Source organism: Drosophila subpulchrella, chromosome X (assembly GCF_014743375.2).
Source record: "Drosophila subpulchrella strain 33 F10 #4 breed RU33 chromosome X, RU_Dsub_v1.1 Primary Assembly, whole genome shotgun sequence".
In the NCBI taxonomy this organism is placed as follows: domain Eukaryota; kingdom Metazoa; phylum Arthropoda; class Insecta; order Diptera; family Drosophilidae; genus Drosophila; species Drosophila subpulchrella.
The window spans coordinates 14,965,492-14,991,034 of NC_050613.1; the positions used below are offsets into that span (position 1 = coordinate 14,965,492).

Here is a 25,543-nt window from a genome sequence, read left to right on the forward strand (position 1 = left end):
ATTTCCTTGTTCTTCATCAGTCGCAGCTCCTGTTTTTCTGTTTCTTTTTTTTATTTTCTCTTTTGGCCCTGAAAGTCTGAAAGGAAAGACAAGTAAAAAAAAAAAGGAAAGCAAGAAAATGGGGAAAAGTGGGTTCTTTTTTTCTCCCCTACTTCCCCTTCAATCCCCACCCCCTCCTCCTTGTTGTATTTTCCGTCTTATCAACAAGAACAAAAACATCGGAATCTAAGACACATTTGCTGATTATGCTTCCGTCCTAACAGAAAAAAAAATAAAAAAAATGTGCAGCAAAAAATTTTAAAAAATATATATAAAAAATGCAGCAAAAAAAGAATGAAATAAAATCAAAAGGAAGAAGAGGCTAAAGAAGCAGACGACGAAGAAGCTGAAGTAGAAGGAAAAATACGCCCTCATTCTCATTCAGCTCTCAATCACTCTCTCTCTGTTCCTCTCATTCATTCCCTTTATCTTTATCTCTCTTTTTTCGCCTGATAAGTGTTTGCATTTTGTTTCTTGTCTTTGCTTTTGTTTTGCTTGTGTGTATTTGCAGGTTGGCATTGGTGTGTGTGTGGATCAGCTGAAGCTAAAACCCAGTGCATTCTGATTGGAAAAACCCAAAGTGGACTTCAAAGATACAGTTTAGATTTTCTTATATGCTGCATTGGGACTTTAATGTCTATAATTAAACTTATGTTTTACTATCTATTTGTATTTAAGTCACTTATTAATATCCCTAGTTTTATCTATCATTCAAAGATCCAGTAAATTCTTGAAAGTCTAGGTGTATCTTTAGGTCTTCTAAGCTTAATCTTTAAATAGATGATAATCCATCTTTAAATCCTTATGATACTTGTATTCTTTTTGGTTTCTTTTGTATAATCTATTTTTTATCACATATTTGGTTATCTGTGCTTTTTGTACTCAAAACTTATTTTAATAATAATCTGTATATCTAACTATCCTCATTATTATCAAGTAAGGATCGATATCTTTCAATAATATTTATAGATTATTTATAAAAACCATAGTATTTGATGGTTTATGAATGTATTAAACCTAAAAACTATCCATTCACTTATCTTTTCAACTATAAAAAACTTTTTAGTTTTATTTTTCTGTTCCATTAATCATATAGCCAATAGACTTCAGGTTTACACTGTCATATCATGTGCCTGAAAAGAAGCAAAAGCAGCCGAGACAGCATTTTGAAAGTGAAAAGTTCAGGACAGCACAAAGTGCAACCCCCACATCCTCAATTAACCCTCTTTTCCACCCCGTCTTGAAGGTTTCACCACTTTGAAAATTTGTTTGCTGCTAATTAGAGTGCGGCACTCTGATTACACACACACACACATGTTTACCTTGTTGGGAAAATGGGGGAAAAAACGAAGATACTTTGTTGATAAAAAGAAAACAACAAGAACAACTTATAGAGAGGGAAAAGTGTTTGCTCACGTCATGCTAAAAAAAGCATGTATGAATAAAAAAACAGGGCAAAATAACAAAAGGGGGTTAAGACCTGGGAAGAGAGACGTAACACACGGAAAACAAACATGCTAATAAAAATCAAAAATTAAAAATATTTTATTCCCATTAAAGATGATATAATTTTCAATTCGATTTCCATTAAATGCATTCTGCATACATTTTAAACTTTTTAGCCCTAACATAATAAATATAAATGGTGTTGTACGTACATAAGATCTCTAATTTCATATATATTTGAACTTGTATAACATTCCCATTGATATGAATCTTGCTTAATATGTGCATTTCGACATTCTAAGTATGCCCAGCTAGAATCTTTGAAAAATAAAGATCTTACCACCAATGACAGCATTTTTTTTGCCCATGTGACGCCTCATCAGAACCCATCGTTATCGACATCAGAAGTCGGTTCACTTGGCTAACCAAAAAGTGGGCGCTGCATTTTACACTTGAACGCTTTTGTCATTCGGGTTAGAGTGCAAAAGGGGAAAGAGTGGACCGTACGTAGGTCGGAAAATAGGGGGCAACTGCGAGGTTGTATAAAAAAAGAGGAGGTTTCATGTTTTTTTCTCTCATTTTTTTTTTTTTTTGCTTTATATGTGCAAACACTCAGCTTGATTGATTTATGCATGCAAACTACGAGAAAAATAGCAACAGCAGCAGAACCAGAATAAGAGGTTTCAAGAAGACAACAAAAAAAAAAAAAAAAAAAAAAGAGGAGGCGAGCAGCATGAAAACTGTATCAGCTCTTTATATTTTCCTCTTGCGACTTTTGCTATTTTTACCCGGAATTTAATTAAGTTAAGACTGCTCCATCTCATCTTTCCGCCTTGCATCGTTTTTCCGTACCAAGCCCCCCTATTTCATTTACATTATAATTATCGATAATCAGAACTTGATATCGCAAGCAGAGCAAGGAATTGCGATTAATTACGGATTTTTAATGCGCACTTAAATTGGCGAGACCCTTAAAGACTCGGACTTTTTAAAAATGGGAATAGTTTAATTAGATTTCAATCTACAAGATGGGTAGGCAATTTTCCATTAATCGGCATGGGAAATACATAGCTTTGCTCGGTCTCTGCCGCCACACAAACAGTGTGCATCACATCGATAGGCTGCCCCGAAAATGTCAATGACAAAATGTCATTGTATTTAAATTGTTAATGGTTTAGCGCTTAATCAAGATATTTTATACACATATTTACAATGTACATATGTATCATATTTTTGTTAATTAACTTATAATATTATATATGTACATATGTATGTATTCTATGTAGATACTTATTAAGAAATTCCATAATTATTGTGACAAGTAAATTACAATCAAATTCGCGATGACGTGGAAAACCGAAAAATGAAAACGAAACCAAGTTGTTGCATTTTCCCCCTTTCTCCCCCTCCTCCTTCTACCGATTCTCTATTTCTTTATCTCTTGCTCTTCTCCATTTTCTATCTCTCGCTCGTTTTTCAGCGCGTGCTGATTGCATTTATGTCAACGATCGTTTTCAATGTTAAAAGTCGTACTCAAAATAAAGGGGGGTGGTGGCATTGTACATGCATGGGCGTTGCAAAAAATACGGTGGAACCAAGGGGATGGCGGTGGAGGGGGGGTTGGTGAGCTAAGGGGATTTAAGTGCACAAAACGAGACGAAAATTATGCATGAAAAGTGGCATAAAAGTTGCATTTTGTTGCCTCTACGATTCTCTTCTCACTATCGCTCCCCGATTCTCTGTCTTTTTCTCTCTCTCTTTCATCTCCATATGCAACATTCATGTCCAAACACGCACACAACCACCAACCGATTGCATTCGTCAGTGTGCATGTGTGCAATGTAAATGGTATAGCAAGTACAATGGGGCAAATCAAATTTATTATTATTGAATTTCAGATATTTAAGATTGAATTACATAGGTTTGTTCTATTTTCTTATCTGAACAATAGGCTTTCATTAAAAATTGGTGACTTTTAAGTACCTGCAAATTATTCCCAAATTTCGGTTTTTGATCATAGATTTTTATGTCAAACCGTATTCTCTGTATCGGGATCCCACGAAAAAAGTGTGTGCTTTAATAAATAAATATATATATTTTTTTAATTTTTAAATTTTTATTCACTAGAATGCACCTGCAAATTATTCCCGATGTTCGCTTTTTGACTGTACATAGTTTTTTATGTCAAACTACATATAGTCACAATATCGTGATCCACCGAAAAAAATTTTTTGAGAATATATTATTTTTTTTTTTTAAACTTCATTTGCTTACTGATATGCATCTGAAAATGTTTCACGAAATTTTGGAATTGGATTATAGACTTTTATGTCAAACCGTATTGCCTGTATCGTAGTCACCCGAAAAAATTTGTGATTTTTATATAATATATATACACATATATTCTTTTTTATTTTTTTAATCATTTGATTACTGGTATGCACCTGCAAATTTTCCCGAATTTCGGTACTAAATTATAGACTTGTGTGTCAAGCCGTATTAACTGTATCGTAATACGCCGAAAAAAATGTTGTGATTTTATATACACCTATATATAGATTCTTTTTTATTTTTTTCATAATTTGCTTACTGAAATGCACCTGTAAATGTTTCCCGAATTTCGGTATTGAATTATAGATTTCTATGTCAAACCGTATTAACTGTATCGTAACCCCCCAAAAATAAAAGTTTGTGATTTTATGTACATTGTACATATACTTGTATATATTTTTTAACGTTTTTTACATAATTTGCTTACTGAAATTCAGTTGAAAATGTTTCACGAATTTCGGTATTGGATTATAGATTTCTATGTCAAACCGTATTAACTGTATCGTAACCCCCCAAAAATAAAAGTTTGTGATTTTATGTACATTGTACATATACTTGTATATATTTTTTTTAAACGTTTTTTACATAATTTGCTTACTGAAAGTCAGTTGAAAATGTTTCACGAATTTCGGTATTAGATTATAGATTTCTATGTCAAACCGTATTAACTGTATCGTAATCCCCCGAAAAAGTTTTCGTTGTCCCTGGTATATATACTTTTTTTTTTGGTTCTTAGTAATCCCACCCACTGTGCCTTAGGCCCGCATAGTACCGAAAACAACAACACGTGAGCAACAACAATCAGACATTGATGATGGGGCAAGCCCATATAATCAAAGTCGGGAGAGTCAGAGTCAGGGCTTAGTGGCCGGGCAATCAGTCAGTCAGTCCGTCAATCAGGCGGCTATATATAGTCTCGAGAGCTGCATTCACATAAATCTGTATGTGTGTACACACTGTGGCACTAGAGCCGAGCGAGACGGGTATATATTTGAAGGGGGGAAGGAGAGGGCGAATAAGTTGACCTGTCAAGTTCATGCGATATTCATTGCATTCAATTGAAGTCGCATTGTAGGCACAATTTGAAGCTTTTTGCCTGTGAATAATCCGGGCGAATAATAACACTATGTAAATTAATAAATGGTACTAATGTATTTTAAAACAAACAAATGGAACGATTTTTTAACCAGTGGATATTATTGTTTGCGATTGGTTTCAACAATTTAGAAGTATTGAATATATGTATGTTTTATCATATGTTAAAATTAAAATACCTTAATATCAATATTTCTTATAATATAACCCAGTATAATTTTGAAAGCCAATATTTTCTCTTCGGCTTGCAAATAGTTAGTATATAGTATCTATAATATCTACAGTATCTATAGTATCTGTAGTATCTATAGTATCTATAATATAGTATCTATATCTACTATAGTATAGTATAGTATCTTGACCTTTATGGTTACCTGTAATATTTTATTTTTAAATTATATTGACCTTGTTTTATTGTATTTATCAGTAGTATCTCAATAGTATCTTATCTTATTTGCAGTATCTTTAGGATTAAATAGGACCAATCTGTCAGAAATTTCGCCATTCTCTTGATTGATGTCTGTGATTACGACGCTCTCACTTCTGATTGACGTTTAACCCTTGACGCCCTACTCCGCTCCTTTTGTCCCTTTGAAAACTTTTTTTTCGTGCAGGATTTGCAGGGTTTCAGCTTTTTTTTGGGGCTTCTTCAATTTAAATTTCATTTCCCGTTTGTATTTTTTTGTTTTTGGCCTGTGCAAAGGCGGGGTTAAGTCTTCAAGCCAGCTGTCGCCTCCAGGGGTTATCAAAAGTGTTTGGTTACTCCTGTTTTTTGTGTTTGTTTACTCTTGTGAATATTTCATGTGCACTTACTCATTCTCCGTCTCTTTCAGCCATTACAGCTGTCGGAAGAGGAAGAACAAGAGGAAGAAGAAGAACAACAACCAACTTGAAGACGACTCTTCTCGCAAGTTGGCTTTATTTTCGTTTTTTGCCATTTCGATTTCAGTTTTATTTGGGTAAGTTTTCACATACTCTTTATGCAATTTCAAGAAGCTTTCACTTAATTTTGTAAAATAATAATATTACGAGATAATAAAGATGGAACTTGATCTTTAAAAAGAGAGAAGCTTATACCAAACTATGAACTTTTATAGTGATTTAATAAGACCTCTATAAAAAAAAATGTGGATTAACAAATTGTGTACTTTAAATATACATTGATTATTGTTAATCGATTTTTTAGTTTTAAGTACTATTTATTATTTTCATAGTAATGTTCTTAAAGTTACAAATTCAAAGTGAAATATTATTTCGCTGTTTACAATTCTTAGGGTTTTAGTTTATATCACTTATGATAAGATCAGGAAAAAATTTTACAATCGTTAGGTTTGTCTACGTACACAGAGAAAATTCTGACGTTCTCATCTGAGTTGAAAAAGATCTTAAAAATGGAACGACATTTTGAAGTTGAAAATGTTTTTATTTTGCTTGAATCAAGTTCAATTGGCGGTATTTATGTACATTGTATATCTCAACAAATAAACTATTAGTTCAGTCCGCCCTTAAAAGTTGCTAAGTAAACTCAATTTAAGTTTTCTCTTCTCACCATTTCGTTCTAATATTGAGAACATTGGTACCAAAATGTACTTACACGGTGTTTAAGAACGAATGTTCTCAATTCAAGAACAATGTTCTTGGATATTTCTCTCTGTGTAAGCTTTCTATTTCTATAATATAGATTTCTATAATTTAGCAATCTACACAATTCTTTCCTTACGCTCTATTTACATTTCAAATACGGTTTTCTACGATTCTTCGAATCTTAGGGTATTTCGTAAGCTTTGGGGTTACCGTTCCGTCACCTTAGTCTTCCGCTCGTTTATTATTTACTCTTGTTTTTTGTTTATTAATTGAAATTCCCTGGAATGCCAGAAGTTTAAACACTTGCAACGTAACCTGGCACTTGTTTCGCCTGCATTTGTTGGGTTTTAAACTCACACATACGTAAACGGGGTCTACTGAAACGAAAGGGCGAAAAAAAAGAGAGAGGAAGGGTTGCATTACTCATACGCCACGTTATGCAGCCGCTCACTTTATTTACTTTTTTTCAGCCCAACGCTTTTTGGCACGCATTTTTTGTGTGATTTGTTGCCAACTGAATTGTTTTTGTGCGCTCTTTTCTTTATTTCTTTTTATGCTTTTTTTTTTGGTTTGTTTTTTTGCGTCAGTCAGTTGTTATGTGGGCTTATATGAAGGGATTGACGGCTAAAAGGGGGATTGACGTATGCATATGCGGGAATTGAAAAACTAAACTTGAGTTGAGCTGGCACCTCTCAAAAAATATGCAAACAAATTAGAAATTTCAATTGAGTTATCTTGAAAAAGAAGGTATTTCAATTGCCAATCGATAGAAATGTTATTTTAGAATGGCTAAGTTGGTTCTAGGTTGTTTTATTTAAAAGAGGTATTCGTATATTTATAGTAAATAACAGTAAAATTATTAAAGGTACCATAAAAGATGTCCATTCAACTATTCATAAAAGGTATTTCACTTGCCAATCGATTGAAATGTTATTTTAGAATGGTTAAATTTGTTCTAGGGTGTTTTATTTTAAAGAGGTGTTCGTATATCTATAGTAAATAACAGTAAAATTATTAAAGGTACCATAAAATACTATGTACTATTCATAAAACAGAAGAATTAGTTATTCAACGGGAATACATTATTCCAAATTGCTATTTTTAAGACAATAGTAAAAACTAGTTACTAAACGGTTAAGAAACGGTATGGAAATAATATTAATTTGATTTTAATTATTATAAGTAACAGTGTTAGGCTTATAGATCTTTTTTTTTTAATCGGGGGATGAATCGGTTATGAAACGGTTAAAACTCGGTACTGTTTCCACAATGCTGCTCTTAAGTAGGCTTTAATATTGCCACGAGTATGTGGTTATCCCCACAAGAGCTCATTTCAACTTGGAATGTCCCTAATTGCCTTTTGACCACATTTGAGCTTTCACCCACAAACACGTGTGGTTCGCAAGTTGCATGTTGCAACATCTTGGACCTGTCCTTAACCTTATCCCTTGTCCCGAAACCAACTAATTAGACCTCAGCCCAAGCGGCAAATGCCAATTTATGGCTATCATAATGAGCTTTCTAATTGCGATGACGTAAAAGGGTTGTTAGGCTGCAACGAGAGTACAATTGTGTTCAAAATATTATAAACACTTAATGTGTACGGAAAAAAAAGCGATTCTAGAAATTTAAATTTAATTTTAAAAAGAATTGTAGTAAAACTTTTTAATTGTCGAAAAACCAATTTTTTTATATAATAAAAATATATTTTTCTTGGAATACATTCAAAAAAATAATACCTTTTAAAAAGTTGTATTTAGTTGTTAATGAGTTGCTTTTCCTTTTTTTTAGTGCAAACTGAAAATTTAATTTAAAAAAACATTTTGAGTAAGTTACTATTATTTTGAGCACAGCTGTAAAAGGGTTACGTAGGGTGGTGGGAAAGTTGGGAGGAAAAGTCATGTAAGTCATGAGCCGAAAAGGAAGCCCAGGACAGCTTTCTCTTCCCCTCCCTCTCTTTATCTGTGTCAACATGTTGCAGCAACAAATTGTTGCACTGTTATTGTTGTTTTCATTGCATTACTTTGTCTCTCCTGTTTTCATTCACTTGTTTGCTCGCCGTCTATGTCTCTCCTTTGAGCCCGGTTTTTCTCTCTGCTTTGCGCTCTCTTTAACTGTCTCTCTCTCTCTTTGCTTGCTGCGCCGTCGCTTTTGACCATTTGTTTTCCGGTTTTTTCCACTTGCAGCTTGTTTTGCTCTCCCTCTTCCTCTTTTCCTGATACCCTTCCGACTAATTTGCAAACAACTCGATTTATCTTTAATTTACCATAAGTAGTTAATTTACTCATAAACTTTTAAATAATTAATTAATTTTAGTTAATCCCTAGTTAATTTTTTTAATTTTAAAAAATGTATTCAAAAGTTAGAGAGGTTATTAAATAAAACGTTAGTTGATTTTACAAACTTTTTTATATATTGGAATTGAACTAAATGAGTTTGTTTATATTTATTTAGAATTTTTCAGAAATGTTTTGGATAAGTTGTTTTTAAGTTCCAAAATGTTTTTCAAGGTCTTTCATGACATGATACTACGTAGTAGCCTATTAAAGACAGTTCTAAAAAATCGCTAGGATCAAATCCCTAATTTCTAAATTTATTTTAATTATTGTTTTATAATATTTACTTTATTATATTATTTATTAGCCGTTACTTAGCTTCTGCCCTAACTTCTACAGCCCACGAACACATACTTACATATTTGTATATATGTTTGTACACATGTATTATTATACTAACATAGTAACATCCTGGCATCGCACCTGCGCCTTATTTTTTGCGTCGCATTTTCCTTTCGCTTGGCGCTCTCTTTCGCCATCCTGTTTGTGGTGTTTTGTGTTTCTCTAGAGCTCTCCCTTCGGCTTTTGTCCCAACTTCGCTCACCCGGTTTTCTGCAAGCTCTCTCTTTTTAGAGCTCCTTCCCTTTCTCCATTTGTCAAAATCGCCCACGCTGTTTTGCTCTGCTTCATTTTTGTGCTCGCATGTTCGTGTGTGTGTTGGTCGAACTCCAATTAGAGTTTGTCTCGTCATCCTCTCTCCACCATTTCCTCTTCCTCCTTGGACTTGATTTCCGTTTTGCGTCGTCATGCACTTTGAACTCTTTAATTTTTTGCACTGCTCCTGCCCCTTCTCTTCCCTATGCACTTCTCCCTTCTTTGCACATCCTTCATTGCTCCTGTCTTTTCGTCAGCGTCTTTGTAGCTTCTTAAGAAAACAAGAAACACCAGAAGGATAAAAACAAGGAGCGAAGAATTGTAAAGGAGATTGCGAAGAGTTCGAGCGGGATGAGAAGAATTCCAAAAGAAGTGCCAGAGCAGAAGAATCGGAGTGAGGGTAAACAAGTTTTAGGACCTTTTCTTGTCCTAGTCCAAGTAAATCCAGTTGAAGTTAATCACAAACAGCAGGCAAAAGAAGTCTCGTCTTCTGATTCTTCCCATCCTTTATCTCCTCGCATTCATTCATTTATTCCTGTGTAGTAAGTCTTCATCTCTTTTTTTGTAGAAACCAATTCTTTGTATAAATGTTCTTAAATTTTTGTGAACTTAAATATGAATACTTAATATTATAGGTAATACCTTAACTAAAACAACAGTTTTTTAAAGAGTTAACAATGTTTTTAATATAAAAGTAATAACAAAAAAAAAAAATATAAGGTGATCAGTGCATTATCCTTGTCAATCAGCCGGGTTCTTATTTCCAGTTCTGCAGGATGTGTTGATTTAAATGAAGTTCGCTTGTTTTGGTGGTTTAGTAATACTAAATTGTTGTGTTTTAGTATTAGATCATCCACTGGGGTTCTCCACAGATGCATTGCCTTATCATGCGATCCAGATTCTTGATGTCATTTAACAACTCCTGGCACAACTTGTCCTGGGGTGGGCATCCTTGGCAAGCTTCACCACCGGGTCCACATGGCTTGCAACCACAGCCCGGCTTTGGAGTGGTGGGTTTTGGTGTGGTGGGTTTTGGAGTGGTGGGTTTTGGAGTGGTGGGTTTTGGAGTGGTGGGTTTTGGAGTGGTGGGGCTCGGAGTGGTGGGTTGTGGAGTAGTAGGCTTTGGAGTGGTCGGTTTTGGAGTAGTAGCTTCCGGAGTGGTGGGTTTTGGAGTTGTAGGTTTCGGAGTGGTGGGTTTTGGAGTGGTCGGTTTCGGAGTAGTAGCCTTCGGAGTGGTGGGTTTTGGAGTGGTCGGTTTTGGAGTGGTCGGTTTTGGAGTGGTGGGTTTTGGTGTGGTCGGTTTTGGAGTGGTCGGTTTCGGAGTAGTAGCCTTCGGAGTGGTGGGTTTTACAGTGGTAGCGGGTTTCTTAGTGGTAACAGGTTTTTTAGTAGTAGCAGGCTTTTTAGTGGTAACCGTCTTTTTGGTGGTAGCGGGTTTTCTAGTGGTGGGTTTATTAGTGATAGGCGGCTTTTTAGTGGGAGCCGGTTTTTTTGTGGGTGGGGATCCTTCATCACAAGGGGTAGACGAACAGCCGATCAGCAGGACGCTCACTAAGGAGAACACAAAAAAAAATCAGTCAAAACGAATGATAGTGCTCCGAAACTTACATACCAATCAAAAAGCCAATGGTGATCTTCATGTTGGCACTGGGCTGTTCCTTTAGCTGGATAACTCTTCCCTGGATGGTGATGAGCCCCGAACTGATAACCTATATGGCAATTCCAACCCATTATATATGGTCTGGGCCCTCTGGAACGCGACAAGTGTCCTGGTAATAATACTTTTGACCTGTTCAAAGAAAGCCTGTTCCTAATAATAGACTAGCAATTTACACGACCTCAGGTTGGAGTCGAAATTTATGCGCTATTTGCTTTTAATACTACACGTGCTAATCGTCAACAGTAATTTCTATTTATATGACCTCTTGTTTAAAAAGATGTTTTAAATACGACGAACTTGTAGTATTCTACAACAACTGTATGCGAAATTCCATATGATGCAATATAGTAAGAATGGTTGGAACTTTTTATCGGAGTTCTTAAATTATTATTGTTTATTTTGATTTTGTTTTATTAATAATTACTATAAGTTATTTATTATTACATTTTTCATTAACAATTTTGTTTTCTAAGCCAGGAGCGAAATTGAAGTTAGGATTTTCAGCCTAAGACCCATTTTATATGAGTTGTTTACAAAACATTCTGGGGCTAAACAGATTCAACCATTAATTTAGCACTTAATATTCTAATGAGATTCAAAAAAACTGTGCTTTTTAAGTTCTTGCTACCGAGGGCTGCAAAATAAAACAAAATCGGAAATTGTAAATTTTGACCTAGAAATGCGAGCGCACAAAGGCCAAAACAAAGCGCAGATGATAAAGCAGGGGGGAGGCAGTGGAGTCTGATAAACGAAGGGGCAGGGAGGAGGGAAAAGGGAGTGGAGACAAGCGCAGAGACCCAAAAAAGTACAATGAACCCTCGGCAATTGCTGCTGTTGTGTCGGCAACATTGTTGCTGCCCCGCCCACTTAGCCCACCCCCTCCCTTCTCCCCCCACCCCCCTCCCTCTTGCTCATTCACACAGCTTCTTCCAGAAGGGAAAAGAAGAAAATTATGAAAACAAACAATTTGCTGCTACGATGTTGCTGCTGTTGTGGCACGCTGCAACTTTTGCTCGGGGCCCAGGTTTTTTGGACAGTCAAAGCTGGCCATGCATATCAAAACAAGTTCCGTTCCACACAAATGCCAGCACGTTTCGAAATCGCCGACGTCGACGCATCATAACAATAACAAAAGCCCCAACCAGACACACCAGCAACATCACCAGCAGCAGCAGCAGCAGCAGCAGCGCAGCAGCAACATCAGCAGCATGAGCAAACAATTTGGAAGCCATTGAAACTACAGTAGATACTCCTTTCGCATACATACTCATTTATGAGAGAAACCATCGATAGATAATACGGTGGTGTAGGGCGAAAACGACCCTCAAAGGGTAAATAGTCTAGAGGGTTTTATTATTAATGTACATAGCTTAAATATTTATTTTAAAACTCTTGTTTTATAGTTATAGTTGCATTTTTATAACAGAATAGGATGGGGCAAAAACGACCATCAAAATATAAATGGTCTTATAGGTTTCATTCTATACCTATGTATATATAATATCTACGTAGCTTAAATACTTTTTATAAAATTATAGTTCTATAGTTATAGTTACCATTCAATTATAAAACATGGTGGTGCTAAAACGACCCTATTATTTTAATCAGTCTTAAGGAGGATCGTTCCATGATAGAATAGAGTGAGGCGAAAAAGACCATAAAATGTCAAGAAGTCGTAAAGGGACTTAATTATTCATAAAATACATAGTTAAATACTTATTCTACAATTATAGCTAGTACATAGTTTAAGTAACCACGTAAAAGATATTAGAACTTTAAACAATTTTCAATGCGTTCTAAAAAACCCTTGCACGTATCGATAAAATAAATTATCCAAATTTAAGCGTATCTTAAGTGCATTAATATAAATATTTGTTACAATATTTGTTTTATAATTGAAGACTTTAAAGAACTTGGACTTATGCCTACCATTTAGCCAGTGTCCACTGTACATGTACATGAAACAGTGCATTAACAGTGGCAGCGACATCAACTGTGGCAGAGGGGGTGGCAAAGGGGGCGGATAAGCCCAAAGTGGGCGAGGGGTCGAGCATGAGAGGGGGGGAGGTAAGAGGCAGCGGAAAAATTGCCGCGGACGAAGCAATGACGCAGCAACAGCGGCAAAATGCGAATGAGAATCACAATCAGAATGCGAAAGAGAATGTGGAGCCCAGGAGAGCAAAGAAGATGAAGATAGCCACTGCAGCATCTTAGGGTGACCCTTACAAAAATATTACAGATGCTAAGAGTTTTTAATTTTGAATTAAGCAAGATTATGATTTATGTGTTTATATTTCAAGGAAGCAATACAAATCAAAGGAATTTCTTATTCATTATTTCCGCTGATAAATTCAAACTTTAAATGGAACAAATAATAAAATATATAGCAAAATTTTCCGTAAAAGTGTAGATTGTACTTAACAATTGATTAAACCAAAAATATTTCACAAAGCGTTTTCGTCGCAACTGAAGTTTTTTGGTTTTGGTCCGCCCTAAAGTTCTTGGATATCTTTGCTTTGCACAGACATATCGACAATTACACAGAGCTGTTGTTATTATTGTTATTTTCTTCCTGTTTCGCTATGCACAAGCGCAAGAAAAACAACAGCAACAAACGGACAAACAGGCACAACAACACCTACATTCAGACAAACAAACAGGCGTGTTGGTCGATAGTTCCAGTCACTAAAATAGTTACACTAATAATCAGACAAACAAAAATAATTTTAAAAAATAACTTTAAAATGAACAAAGTTTTATAAATTTACATATGTACAATGTACATTGTACATATATGTTTTTATTATAAAGATTAATAATCACATTTATGTAGTTTAAAAAACATTCCAATATCTAATTTCTCGTTTGATGTATCTTTAGTCAGCTTGTCAGTACTAGAATATTATTTTCAAAGCTTATGTTACCATTCTCTTGACCAATGCTGTATTTGCAACGCGTCACGTGCGCTCTCTTTGCGTATCACTCTCTCGCAGCCACTTCCCTCTCCCGCTCTCTTTTGGCTGCACTCGTGTGTGCGTTTTGCCATTGCTTTTGGTGTTGCCTTGCGAATGCTGCGACCGCGACGCCGGCAGCGGCTGCAGCAGAGGCAGCGCAGTCGGGCAGGCAAAGTTAAAGTTAAAATTGAGCGGCGGCCGCATTTAGTTTGCTTCTGTCATTGCATTCGGCGGGTAGGAATCACAAGAAACCAGAAACAAGAAACGAGAATAGAGAAACACCAAAAAACACAAGAAACCGAAACCGAAACAGGCAACATACAACAAACCTAGAAAAATTAACAACAAAATAAGCAACAACAAAAAACACAGCTTGCCTTTATTTTTTTTCACGTTTAAGTGCAACCCCATAAAGAAGCAAATTCAAGAAGAAGGAGCAGCGGAGTGCTTAATAATTCTAACGGTAAATAGTGAGCAAAATTTCTAGGTGTAAAGTGCAAAACGAAAAGCTTTCTGCAAGTGTGTGCGTGTGTTGTTTTTTTAAAATTTGCTTTGCATCTGTATTTCATGGTGAACTTTTTTTTTTGCTTTGCCAATTTTTGACTTTGCATTTATTTTCCATTTGTTTTTACTCTTCTGCTTTTATTATTGGCTTCGCTATTTTGAATATAAATTGTATTTCGAATGATTTGTATCTCAGCGTTAATATTTTTAAGTTGTTTATGAAAAATTATGTTGCATAAATTTTCGTTAATTTCTTGCACAGTTTGTTTTTAATTTAGCTTTGTATTTATTTTGCCTTTCTTTTATTTTGTTTGTTTTGATTTGTTTAGGATTACCCCTCATTTACTTTGCTTTTAATTTGGCTTTACTGGCTATTTACTGTGCTTTACATGGCTATTTCGAGTTTTCAGACTTCTGTACTTGACTTATTTTGACTTAGTTTTCAGTTCTCAACATTGGTTTTGTTTTTTTTATTTTTTTCTTCAAATTTAACATTTTTGGTTTAAAAAATATCTGAAATCACAAATACATTTTTCTCATTGTGTAGTGCATATATTTTGAAAATATGTACATACATATGTACGTATTATTTTATTTTCATTTTTTTCAGATGTTTTTTTCTTTGGAAGACCCGTTCTTCAGCTTTTTTTGATGTTGTTTTGCTTTGGCTTTGTTTTAGCATGTGCCCTTTTTCGTGAGAGAGTGAGCAAGAGAGAGAGGGTGGGGTTTTCTTTTTGCTTTTGTTTTTTTTCTTTTTTTCTCCACGCCATCTGCCATGCACACAAAAATAACAACAACAAGAACAAATTCACAGTGGAGCGCGTGCTTTTTTCTGCCGTCTTGCAGCTACGCTATTCGCCCACACACACACACACACACAGGCAGGCAATAATTACCCCGCTCTTAGTGGGCTCTCTTTTTGTGGGGGCGCTCTCTTCGGACGTCTTACGCTGGCGCTCTCCCTCTGCCGTCGCTGCCTTGGCATTTCGGTCGTTCGCTTTGGCCGTTCTTCTCATTTCACGTTGTTTAGTCGTAGCGTGCGCGTCGCAGTCGCAGTCGCCGTCGCCGCAGACGTCACACTCTAAAAGTTGCGTCAGTTCAACAGAATAAAATTTTAATCATTATTATTTTGAAAAAAAGGGCAAACCAAAATTACATATTTTTTTCAAGTTTCCAAACCAGTTTGTTCAAAGTGCATGGCAAAAGTTAATAAAGTAGGTGGAAATACAAACGAGTAATATAATAATTATATGGGTATTAGTGCTGGACTCGTCTGCTCTTCATATTTGTTTAGTCCTACATATGTGTGTGTGTTGATTTTATTTTTTAATATCATTAGAAAACATTAGTTTCCCCAAAAAAGTGATACAGCTGACTTGAGATAACGTGATGCATTGAAAAACATTCCAACAAAAAGCATGTAAATCGAGAAAACTACAAAAACCAACAGTAAAACTTACAAATAATACAACATTAAATAAAACGCTTGTATACTTTCTTATTGGACTACTAAGAATTTAAGCAAAATGGTCAAAAAAAAAACTCAAAAGCTGAAAAAGAAAAACAGTGAAATTCCAAAAAAAAACCGTTTTTAAAAATATTTCTGTTAAATATTATAGAACCTCAAAAAATTAAAGAAAAATAATTCGCGCAAACACTCGAAAGATTTTCCTTTTTCATATTTGGCTATTTTTAAACAGTCGAAACGGAAACTTTTTCTTCAATTTTTTTTTTGCACGCTTCATCACTCTTCATTTCAAAATTAGCAACAAAAACACATGACGAAAACCGACAGCAAAAAGAAAATGCAAAGAAAGTGCGTAAGGAGGGGAAGAGCGATGAACAAAAAGAGAGAGAAAAAGACAAGAGAGAGCACTGAAATCGACGGAGGAATAAGAACTTTTTTTGTTGTTATTGTCTGTTGCTTTTTCTTTTTAATTTTTGTTTTCTTTTTGTCTGCTGTTCGCAGAGAGCTTTTGTTTTAATCTATTTTTCACTTGTTTTTATATAAAATGCTTTTTTTTTTGGTTTGACTCGAGTGCATTTGAAAAATGTTTATTTTGAGTGAAGATTTTTCAAAATTTTTGAGTAGAAAATAATCCAAAGATTAATCAGTTATCCGTACCCGAAATTGCCCGAAAAGGATTGAATTTCCTCGAGACCTTTTTCTCAGATTACAAATCTCTCTTTTTTTTCCTTCGGTTTAATCAACCGCAAAATGTTCCATTAATTTGTTAGCTTATTTGTCCCCCTTTTTGCCCTTTTCCCTTTTTTCAACTTTTGCATTTTGACTTTTGAGTCTTAGTTGAGTGTTTCACGCGATTATTGGATGGGGAATCTCAATCACCTCTCGTGTGTGCAACAACCCCTCTTTCAAGTTCTTTTCCGGTTTTGGTCCAATCAAGGTTTCCTTTTGATTTCCTCATATTCCCTTTCGATTTTTAAACGCACAGGAGGGCCTCAATAATAGCAAACATTCTGATGAAACCCACTTTTTATAAACATTTTTGAAACTGTCCTATAAACACTTGAAATTAACTGTGTCGTTTATTGATATTATAATAATATAATTATTCTAAAACTAAATAGAACATGTTTTTCCATATAATTTCATTGATCATTGTTTTATTTTTAAAATTAAGACCAATGTTACAGTTTAAATGTTATTAAATGAATTTAAAATAATTAAAGAAACTAAAACAAAGTATTCCGAATGAATCATAGCTTCGGTAATCTCTTCTTTTTAACATATCTGTAGTTTTTCACACAAGTTAAGTAATTCATTTTAAAAAAGTCAAGCAAATATTCCGATTGAAATCCTACTTTCTTTGATCTTTTTTTTACACATCCATGTCCTGCGGGTAGTTCGTGTTAGGTAGACCCTACTGTCCTTGATTTCTTTCACACGCTGGCCAAGAAAGCTGGCGAAGAAAGCCTGACAATGGGCCATATACCCTATAGGGTATTTTGGGAAATATAATGACGACCCTTTGGCCCTCGAACTGCGAACCTTGGGGTGGAATTTCCCTCCCCCCGGCCCACTCTCTTTGGCTTCTCTTCCTTCCCTTTTCTTCTTGGGGTCGTTTTCTGTTTTGCGTTTCAGGTACAATATACCTACATATATTTATATAAATGTATGTGTATGTAATTTTTTTTTTTTGAGTTGGGTTCTCGTGTTTCCAAAAAAAATTTCCAAATGCAGTGTGAGGTTGCGTGGATGTCTCAGTCAATTACTGCGATTTTTTGTTGTTCGCTTTTCGTGCCATTTAAAGCGATTTCGATTTGAATATTTAATAGAATTTGCCACGCGCCGCAGGCTTTCTCGCCCATTTCTCATCCTCGGTTCTCTTCGTCGCCATTGTTTTTGCTCTTGCCTTAGTTGACAATGGAACGTGTCACCCCGTCAAACAAAACAAATGACGATGGGGAAAATGAGAACGAAGCTTGTGGTACCCTCGTACCAGTACTTATGGTTTTTTTCCGATACCATTTACATTAGAATGCCTGGAAATAGTTCTTGAAAAGACTAGTGAAAGGAATTTTGGGGGTTCATCATAACTATACATTTCCTTGATGTTGTTTTCATAAATGTTATGGAACAAAAAGAGTGTACTCCCTATATCGATGGTTAAATTGAAATTTTTAACAGCATCTTCAGTTAGATTTTTTAAAAAATATTGTTTTTTTCAATCTGAATATGTTTTGGATGCATATTTTCAATAGTATCTATATGGTTTCTTTAAGATCATAATATTTGAAGAAGGATCTGTGTTAGGTCTAATTGTATCCTCTTTAAAAAGAGTAAGGTTTTAGTTCTATAACTTCAAAATCTATAACTGCATATTTCAATAATATCTACATATATGGTTCCTTTAAGATCATAATATTTGAAAAATAGTCTTTGTTAGGTCTAATTGTAGCCTCTTTAAAAAGAGTTCGGTTTAAGCTCTATAACTTCAAACTCTATAACTGCATATTTCAATAATATCTACATATATGGTTTCTTTAAGATCATAATTTTTGAAAAATAATCTTAGTTAGGTCTAATTGTAGCCTCTTTAAAATGAGTTAGGTCTAAGTTCTCTAACTTCAAATTTAACTTAAACCTTTCGTTTTTTCTTAACCTATTAATAAGAACCGCCGAATATCAATTTCTTGGAAACTATTATAGATAAAGATCATTGTTTTTTTTTTTCTGGACCAGCTTAGAACCCCCGAGAGAGATAAACTTTCTTTATAAGCTAGTATTTTGCGATAAAGTGAGGGTGTAGCGAGATAATGAGGGGTGTGAATTTGAGCGGTAGATGGGAAAAGTTGGGGTTGGCTTTCTGAGGTGGGGTGGGTGGTCATTTAGAGCGTGTTTGATGTCAAGGCAGCGGGCAGCGTCATTCAAAAGGACTTTCGGTCATATCGCAAAGCTCTCCCAATTTACTTAATGTAACTCTCGAGATGGTCTCATGGTAGTAATAATAGAACTCAGGAGAGAAAAAGCGAGAGAGCAGCTGCCTGTACAGGCAAAAATGCAATAAAGCCGGCTGCAATTCCCTCTATAGCCCTGTCTTTCTCGCGCGCGACCCTTGACCTTTTATATGAATTATGACAACAACAACAAAGACAATGCAACATTATGCTCTCTTATAATGCTTTTCACCGCTCAGTTGAATGCCCCAAACACACGCACGCACACACACACATGGAAAACCAGCAGCTGACGAAATATGAAAAAGGGGAACACAAATGGAGGGAGAAAGGATGGGGAAATGGAGAGAAAATGAGAGCGGGAGAGGGAGAAGAAGCATGCGCGCACGCGCCAATCTTTCATTTGTTCTCTCCCTCCTTCATTATTTCCTCTCATCTTGCAGTGAACTCTCTGCTATATTGAACCTTTACTTGGAATAAAGAAATAGTTTGTCCATGATAATCATATTTATTAATTTACTTCTTATTTTAAATCTTCCTTAAGTTTAAAATCTTACTGAATTTATAAAAGCCTTGATAGAAAAAACTTTGTTTAACTATTATTAGGATTGAAATTTGACAGTTACAATCTAAATTGAAATGAAAAATGCATAATAAAAAGAATGTAAAAAAATATTTAACATGCTACCTTTATTTTATTTTCTGCATTACTTCATATGAGGTTCATCTTATCGAGGGCAGCCCGTGTGCTCTGCTTATGCCCCTCAATTTCCGTTCTTTTTCTTTGACTGCAACTTGTTGGTTGGGGCTCTCTTCCTCTCTCTTTTTGTATGTTGTTTTTTTCGTTCCTTTGTTTTTGTTTTTTGTGTCTGTGTTGATGCCACGCAGCTGTGCACAATTAGCGCAAACGCAACAGCTGCTGACGGCGACGCTGGCTGCGCTGCTCAGCTGGCAGCAGAACATAAATAAAGGGAAAAAAAACAAATATAATGTGTAGCTCAAGAGTCGACCAATTTGAATTTATTACCAATTATAGATGTCAGCTCAAACCTCTTTGTGACCTTTTTATGTGCGGCGTTGCGTGCAAAATAATGTTAGCAACTAGTTATTCGAAAAAAAAAAACGATATCATTTCCTTTTCAATTAGACGTTATCGAGATCGATATAAATTAGCCATACCTGGATATTAATATTCTTACTTTTGTGGTTACCCATTTTAAAGATGTTTTTATTTTTTAATTTTCTTTCACTTCAACTATGATAACTAACAAGAAGTAAATATATATCTCTCATTTCAGCCCAATCTACTAAAATCATCAAATTCAAAACTGCAACCATAAATGAATATAAACAACAACAACAACAGCAAGCAAGAACCACCGAAAAATCAACAGCATCGAAAGTGGCAAGAAACTCACAAATTTCAACAATAAAACTCAACATTCAGCTAAATCGTAAAACAAGAAATTACAATCACCAATCAACAATCGCCACTTTTTTTTCAACAACAATTTTCAAAAACTTTCAACAATATTTTTCCAACAACCTACAAATTTCACCAACAAAATTTTTTTTTTGAAAAAAAAGTTCAACAACAATTTCCACAATAACTGTAAACGTGTCGCGATTTAAAGCTGCCCCTGTCCCGCTCTCTCGCGTGTATTTCGTCCTGTTTCGTGTTTTTGTACCATAATTGTGGTTTGATATTTTTTTTTTCTAAATAATTATATATATTGAAATTGATTGTGTTACGCGCGTTCGTCCCTGTCACGTGTGCGTCTGTGTGTGAGTGTGTGTTTGGCGAGAGGAAGGAGTGTTACATAGTTCGTGTATGCTATGTCAGCGACGGGGGGCGGGGGCATTATGGCGCTCCTCCAGGCGGCTAAAATCATCGAGCAGCGCGAGAGGCTCCCGCAGGCGGGGGACGTGCTTGCAGTTGGAGTGGGCGTGGCCCTGCCCCAGCACCAGCAGTCGCTGCAATGCAAGAGCATCTCCATTATCAACAACAACAATAGCAGCCAGCACAATAGAAATAGCAGCAGCAGCAGCAGCATCAGTAGCAGTAACGGGACTATTGCAACGCTACCGTTCACGAACGGAAATAGCAACGGGATCGCCGGCATCGGTAACGTGAACGTAAACGTTAGCGTTAACGTCAATGCGAACGGGAACGGTCTGAGCAACGGTCACAGCAGTCCGCGCAGTCAATTAGCCGCCGCCGCCGCCGCCACCGCCGCTGCCCACGATTACGAGTATACCACCACCGTCGTTAGCAGCGCAGTCGCCAACGGACACAGCGAAGGTCGCCCCCTCATCCCGGGTACGTTTTTACACTCTGCCCCACTTTACCCCCGTGACCCCCCTAACCCCACATCCAAATACAAGTCGGGGCTGTCCCATCACAATTGAAACAAGTTTTTGGCGCCCCCGGTGGGGCTTTTGATTTTTCTAGAAACTGATTTTCTGTTTCAGTTTTTAATATTTTTGTTTAATTTTTAAACTAGTGATGGGTTACTACTATGTTGTCAAAAAAAAAAAAAATCTCCAAAACTTTGTTAAACGTTTTTTTTTTTTTGATATTCCGCCACAATTGAAATATGTTTTTGGCGCCCACGGTGGTGCTTTTTTGTTCTTTCTGAAAACTGATTTTCCGTTTTTAGTTTTTTATATTTTTGATTAATTTTCAAACTACTGATGGGATACTTCTGTTGTTAAAAAAAAAAAACAAAAAAGATTAGCCAAAACTTTGGTATTCAATTGTTTTTGGCATTTCAATCACAAGTGAAACAAGTTTTTGGCGACCCGGTGGGTCTTTTTGTTCTTCCTCAAAACTAATTTCCAGTTTTCAGTTTTAACACTTTTTTTTTTTTTGGTTTTTAGACAATTGATGGATGTTTTCTAAATAAACAAAAAATAGTTTAGCCAAAACTCTGGTATTTAATTGTTTTTGGATATCCCCGACTTTCAAACCTCTAACGACCCCAATTGATCATCACTTATCATCACTTCATACCGAATTCTGAGTGCCAGGTGCAAGGTGTTGCTACTTTACTGACCGCTGCTGTGTGTGAAACGTCGTCTAACACTTTTTACTAGAGCAACAACATCAGCTGCTCTGCTCACGTTGTTAACTGATTTGTTTGTTGGTCTCTCCTCTGTCAGGCGACAAAAGTTTTCAAATAAAAACCAATTACAATTAGTGAAAAAATTTTTAAATTTTGAGAACCTTTTACTTTCCTTTTTCGAATGTCTGGGAAAATTAATATTTTTTGCATACTTGAAAGTATTTGTCGCCTGATCAGAGATAACATCGCATTGTTCTGAAGTTGATTGATTATTATTGGAAGGTGTAGCCAAATGTGTGTTTGTGGGCGATAACCTCTATCAAACAATAGGGATATATAGATATATATGTAAACTTAAAACATGGGGGCTTATACAAATGATAGTGTTTTTGGGATTTAATTTAGGAGATAAATATTTGTAAATACTAAAATGGAAATAAAAATTTTGATGCTATATCGACCATATTTCGACACTTTTGTCGCCTTTCCAAAGACGAAACTTTTGCTGCTCTTTTTCCCCATTTGCTTTTGCTGCATTTAAACTTGTTTTGACCTTGTTTGCGACGTCGACGTCGACTGCATTTTGCGTGGGCGCACACTGTACCAAAAAAAAAAGAAAAAAAATAAAATTAAATAAAACCCCACCAGAAATCAACAACACAGCTCTCGCTCTCTTCCGCTCTCCCACTCCCCCGCTCTTCCGCTCTCTTTTTGGCACAGGTTGCAAGCGTGGCAAGCAGCAGGTACTGTTATATTTTTAGCGCGCTGCTCGCTGCGACTTCGACGCTGGCGTCGCTGCTGGCGTCGCTGCCCAATTGGCATGTGCTAAATTGTCATGCTGCGTTTTGGTTTTTGTTTTTGCCTCTCTGCGTTTACCTTTGTTTTTGTTGCCTTGAATGTTGGATACGAAAATTTGCAACGTCAAAAATTGAGCAAAATCTGCGATTTATCTAAAAAAAATTTGTTTGAAAAAGGTAATATAAATTATCTTTAATATTATCCAAGTTATCTCAGGACTTTTTTTGTAATCATTTCTTTAAAAGTGAGCCCTTTTAAACAGCTTTTTCACTAAACAATTGCTTTTTATGAAAAATGTTTCACTCTAAAACCAATGCCTTTAATAAATATATCATAAAAATGATAACTCAATAAAGATATAAAATATAATTAAGGATTTTTTAAAAAGAATTTTATTTATCTATTTAAAAAAAAATGGTAGCTAAAGAAAGCCCACTGTATTTGTATTTTGTTTTCGTTTGCTTTTGCTGTGCTCAATTCGGTTTTTTTTTTGTTTTTTTCGCGTTTTTTTTTGTCAACATGTGTGGATTTTGTTGTTGTTCATCTTGGCTGCTTTTGTTTTTTTATCGCTGCTTTTTCTTTGTCTTTTTTCGATTTTGTCATGCGCCTCATTCGTATTTTTTCGCACGTACGCTTGTACTTGTTGCTGTTGTTGTTGTTTGGGGTCACGTCATGTGCTGGCGCTCTCTCTTTCTCTCTCTCGCGCTCTTTCTCGCACAGTTAGTCATAGCACACAATAATAAAAAAAATTGTGACTTCCACGTGAGCGGCTCTCTTAAGCTCTTACAAATTACTCTGTATGCTCTTTAAACGCACAAAAGAGAGAGCGCCAAAGTGAACGCTCTCTTTGGCTGCTGGTGTAAAACAAAGTCAATGAACTTTGTACGCATTTTTTTGTTATTGTTGTTTTTGTTGTCAGTCTGCCTTTTTTTTCCGTGCCCATTTCATATTATTATTTGCCCTTTCTTTTAGGCTTTTATGTTTTATGTTTGTTTTCTTCACACTTACAAATTTTATTTCACTGTTGTTATTTTTTATGCCTTCTTTTTTTCGGCGTTGCATGTGTAGTATTTGGACAGCTGTCTCTTCTGTTTTTGACTCTCTTCTCCTTTCTTTGTTCCTGTTTTTGTTTTTTCTCTTCCTGTCTTTTTTTAAAATTATTTTTTCTTTGTTTCCTAATTGTTTTGTTGTATTTGTATGATATCAGAAATTTAGTTGTTTTTTTTTTGGGAAATTCTATTTTTATGCACAGAAATTTCCCCGAAAATCCAGGGCTCAGGAGGCTTTTCCTAATAATTGGCTCAAGTGTGGGCGGAAAAGTGCAGTGGGTGAATTTCCGGGTTATTCTGAAGTTTGCAAATAAATGAAGCTATAATTTGCTATAATTTTCTATTAATAATACAATTTCATTGGTAAGCGAAAACAATCCTTATCAATAAATATCCAAGTATTAAACAATTTTATATTTTAAGTAAATGTATATAAATCCTTGATATCATTAAAATAATAAAATAAATAATATTAAAATCCCTTTTGATATCGCAGAGAAGCAGTAAAATTGTTGAATTTTGAATAGATCAAGGAATAACATTAAATACAAAAACGGTTTTCTTTTAATAAGACCCATTTTCCTTGACGATTCACGGTAATATGCAAAATGATGTTGTCGTCCTCCATCCGCATTTGCATTATCTTTCGTAAATGCAAATTTCCGGCGATGCTTTGATTTTTATTCTATAATTTTCTTGGGCCCTCACTTGTTCTTCCTCTTCAGTTTTCTTCCACTCAGTTGCGGTTGATTTGCGAACGGGAAAACAGCATTTTCCATCCAGATTTAATATTTTTCAACCCGCTCAGGATGTCGCAACCAGTCGATAAATTTAATTTTACCGCACTGAAACGGCAACGAAATCAAATTATTGCCGACTTGTTGGAACATTTGAGTGCTTTGCAAAGTTTACTGCAGTTACAGCAGCAGCAGCAGCAATCTGAAGCCCAACAGCAACATATTGCTGCACGGCAGCAACATCAAACACACGGCCATCTCCCATCGCCCAAAAAGAAATTGATATATCGGCATTATGGTACACGAAAAGGAATATTGGTGATTCATTTAAACCAACATTTCATATGGAAAATATTAAAAAAAGAGGTCCTTGAATTAGTTTAAAATCATATCAAACTAAAAATAAAATTTTATAATTTATTCTAAATAAAGTAAAAATATTCTAGTTGTCATAAAATTGATTTTTGAATTTAGATATTAACATTAAAATTATAATAATATGTTTTGAATTGATTTTCCTATTATAATATTTTTTTTATAATGAAAAATAATTTGTTTTGGCACCCTTAAAGACAAAAAATGGATTTTAAAACTAAAATAAATATTTTTTTTCCTTATTTGTTATTTTGAATTAATATTTAGCAATTGCATCAAATTATTTTCTGTGTATTAAAGCAAAGTGTTCATGTGGGATAGCGTGGGTTACTAAGTGTGCAACCGATGTTGTTGTTGCAGTCACGTGCGCTTTCGTCACGTGGCATCGTGATGTGGGTGTTAAATAATATGGAAAAATAGGGGAAAAAGGGAGAAAACATGTGCGGAAGAAAACACAGAGAGAGGAAGGAAAAGAGTGGGAAAATGGGGGCGTTGATAATCCCCCAGGAATTTTAAAGGTCTGGGAAGCATACTTCCATAACCAAAATGGGTGTGAG

At 35.3% G+C, this 25,543-nt stretch overlaps 2 protein-coding genes across 7 annotated transcripts in view; one reads left to right on the plus strand and one right to left on the minus strand.

Annotated features, from left to right (window-relative positions):
* LOC119557941 (serine-rich adhesin for platelets) overlaps positions 1 to 25,543 on the plus strand; it is a 47,300-nt gene that overhangs the window by 11,633 nt on the left and 10,124 nt on the right. For 2 of the 6 annotated variants that reach the window (XM_037870956.1, XM_037870957.1), the window contains exons 1-2: positions 14,281 to 14,502; positions 20,261 to 21,282. In XM_037870956.1, coding sequence (XP_037726884.1) covers positions 20,799 to 21,282 — 484 coding nt within the window. In that variant the 5' untranslated portion in view covers positions 14,281 to 14,502; positions 20,261 to 20,798. Of the gene's footprint in view, positions 1 to 5,744; positions 5,871 to 14,279; positions 14,503 to 15,588; positions 15,758 to 20,260; positions 21,283 to 25,543 lie in introns of those variants that run through there. The other 4 variants (XM_037870954.1, XM_037870953.1, XM_037870959.1 and 1 more) reach the window with 4 other exon arrangements.
* On the minus strand, positions 10,270 to 11,065 carry LOC119555882 (salivary glue protein Sgs-3). Its single transcript, XM_037867540.1, has 2 exons — positions 11,038 to 11,065; positions 10,270 to 10,976 (listed from the first exon to the last, which is right to left on the minus strand). Exons 1-2 carry the CDS (start codon positions 11,063 to 11,065, stop codon positions 10,270 to 10,272), a joined length of 735 nt encoding a protein of 244 aa, XP_037723468.1.

Bases quoted from the DNA above. Each gene is read 5' to 3' on its own strand.
- LOC119555882 (XM_037867540.1), bottom strand. From the start codon at position 11,065: ATGAAGATCACCATTGGCTTTTTGATTG. The intron at 10,977-11,037 runs GTATGTAAGTTT...TGTTCTCCTTAG, and splicing joins CACCATTGGCTTTTTGATTG to TGAGCGTCCTGCTGATCGGC.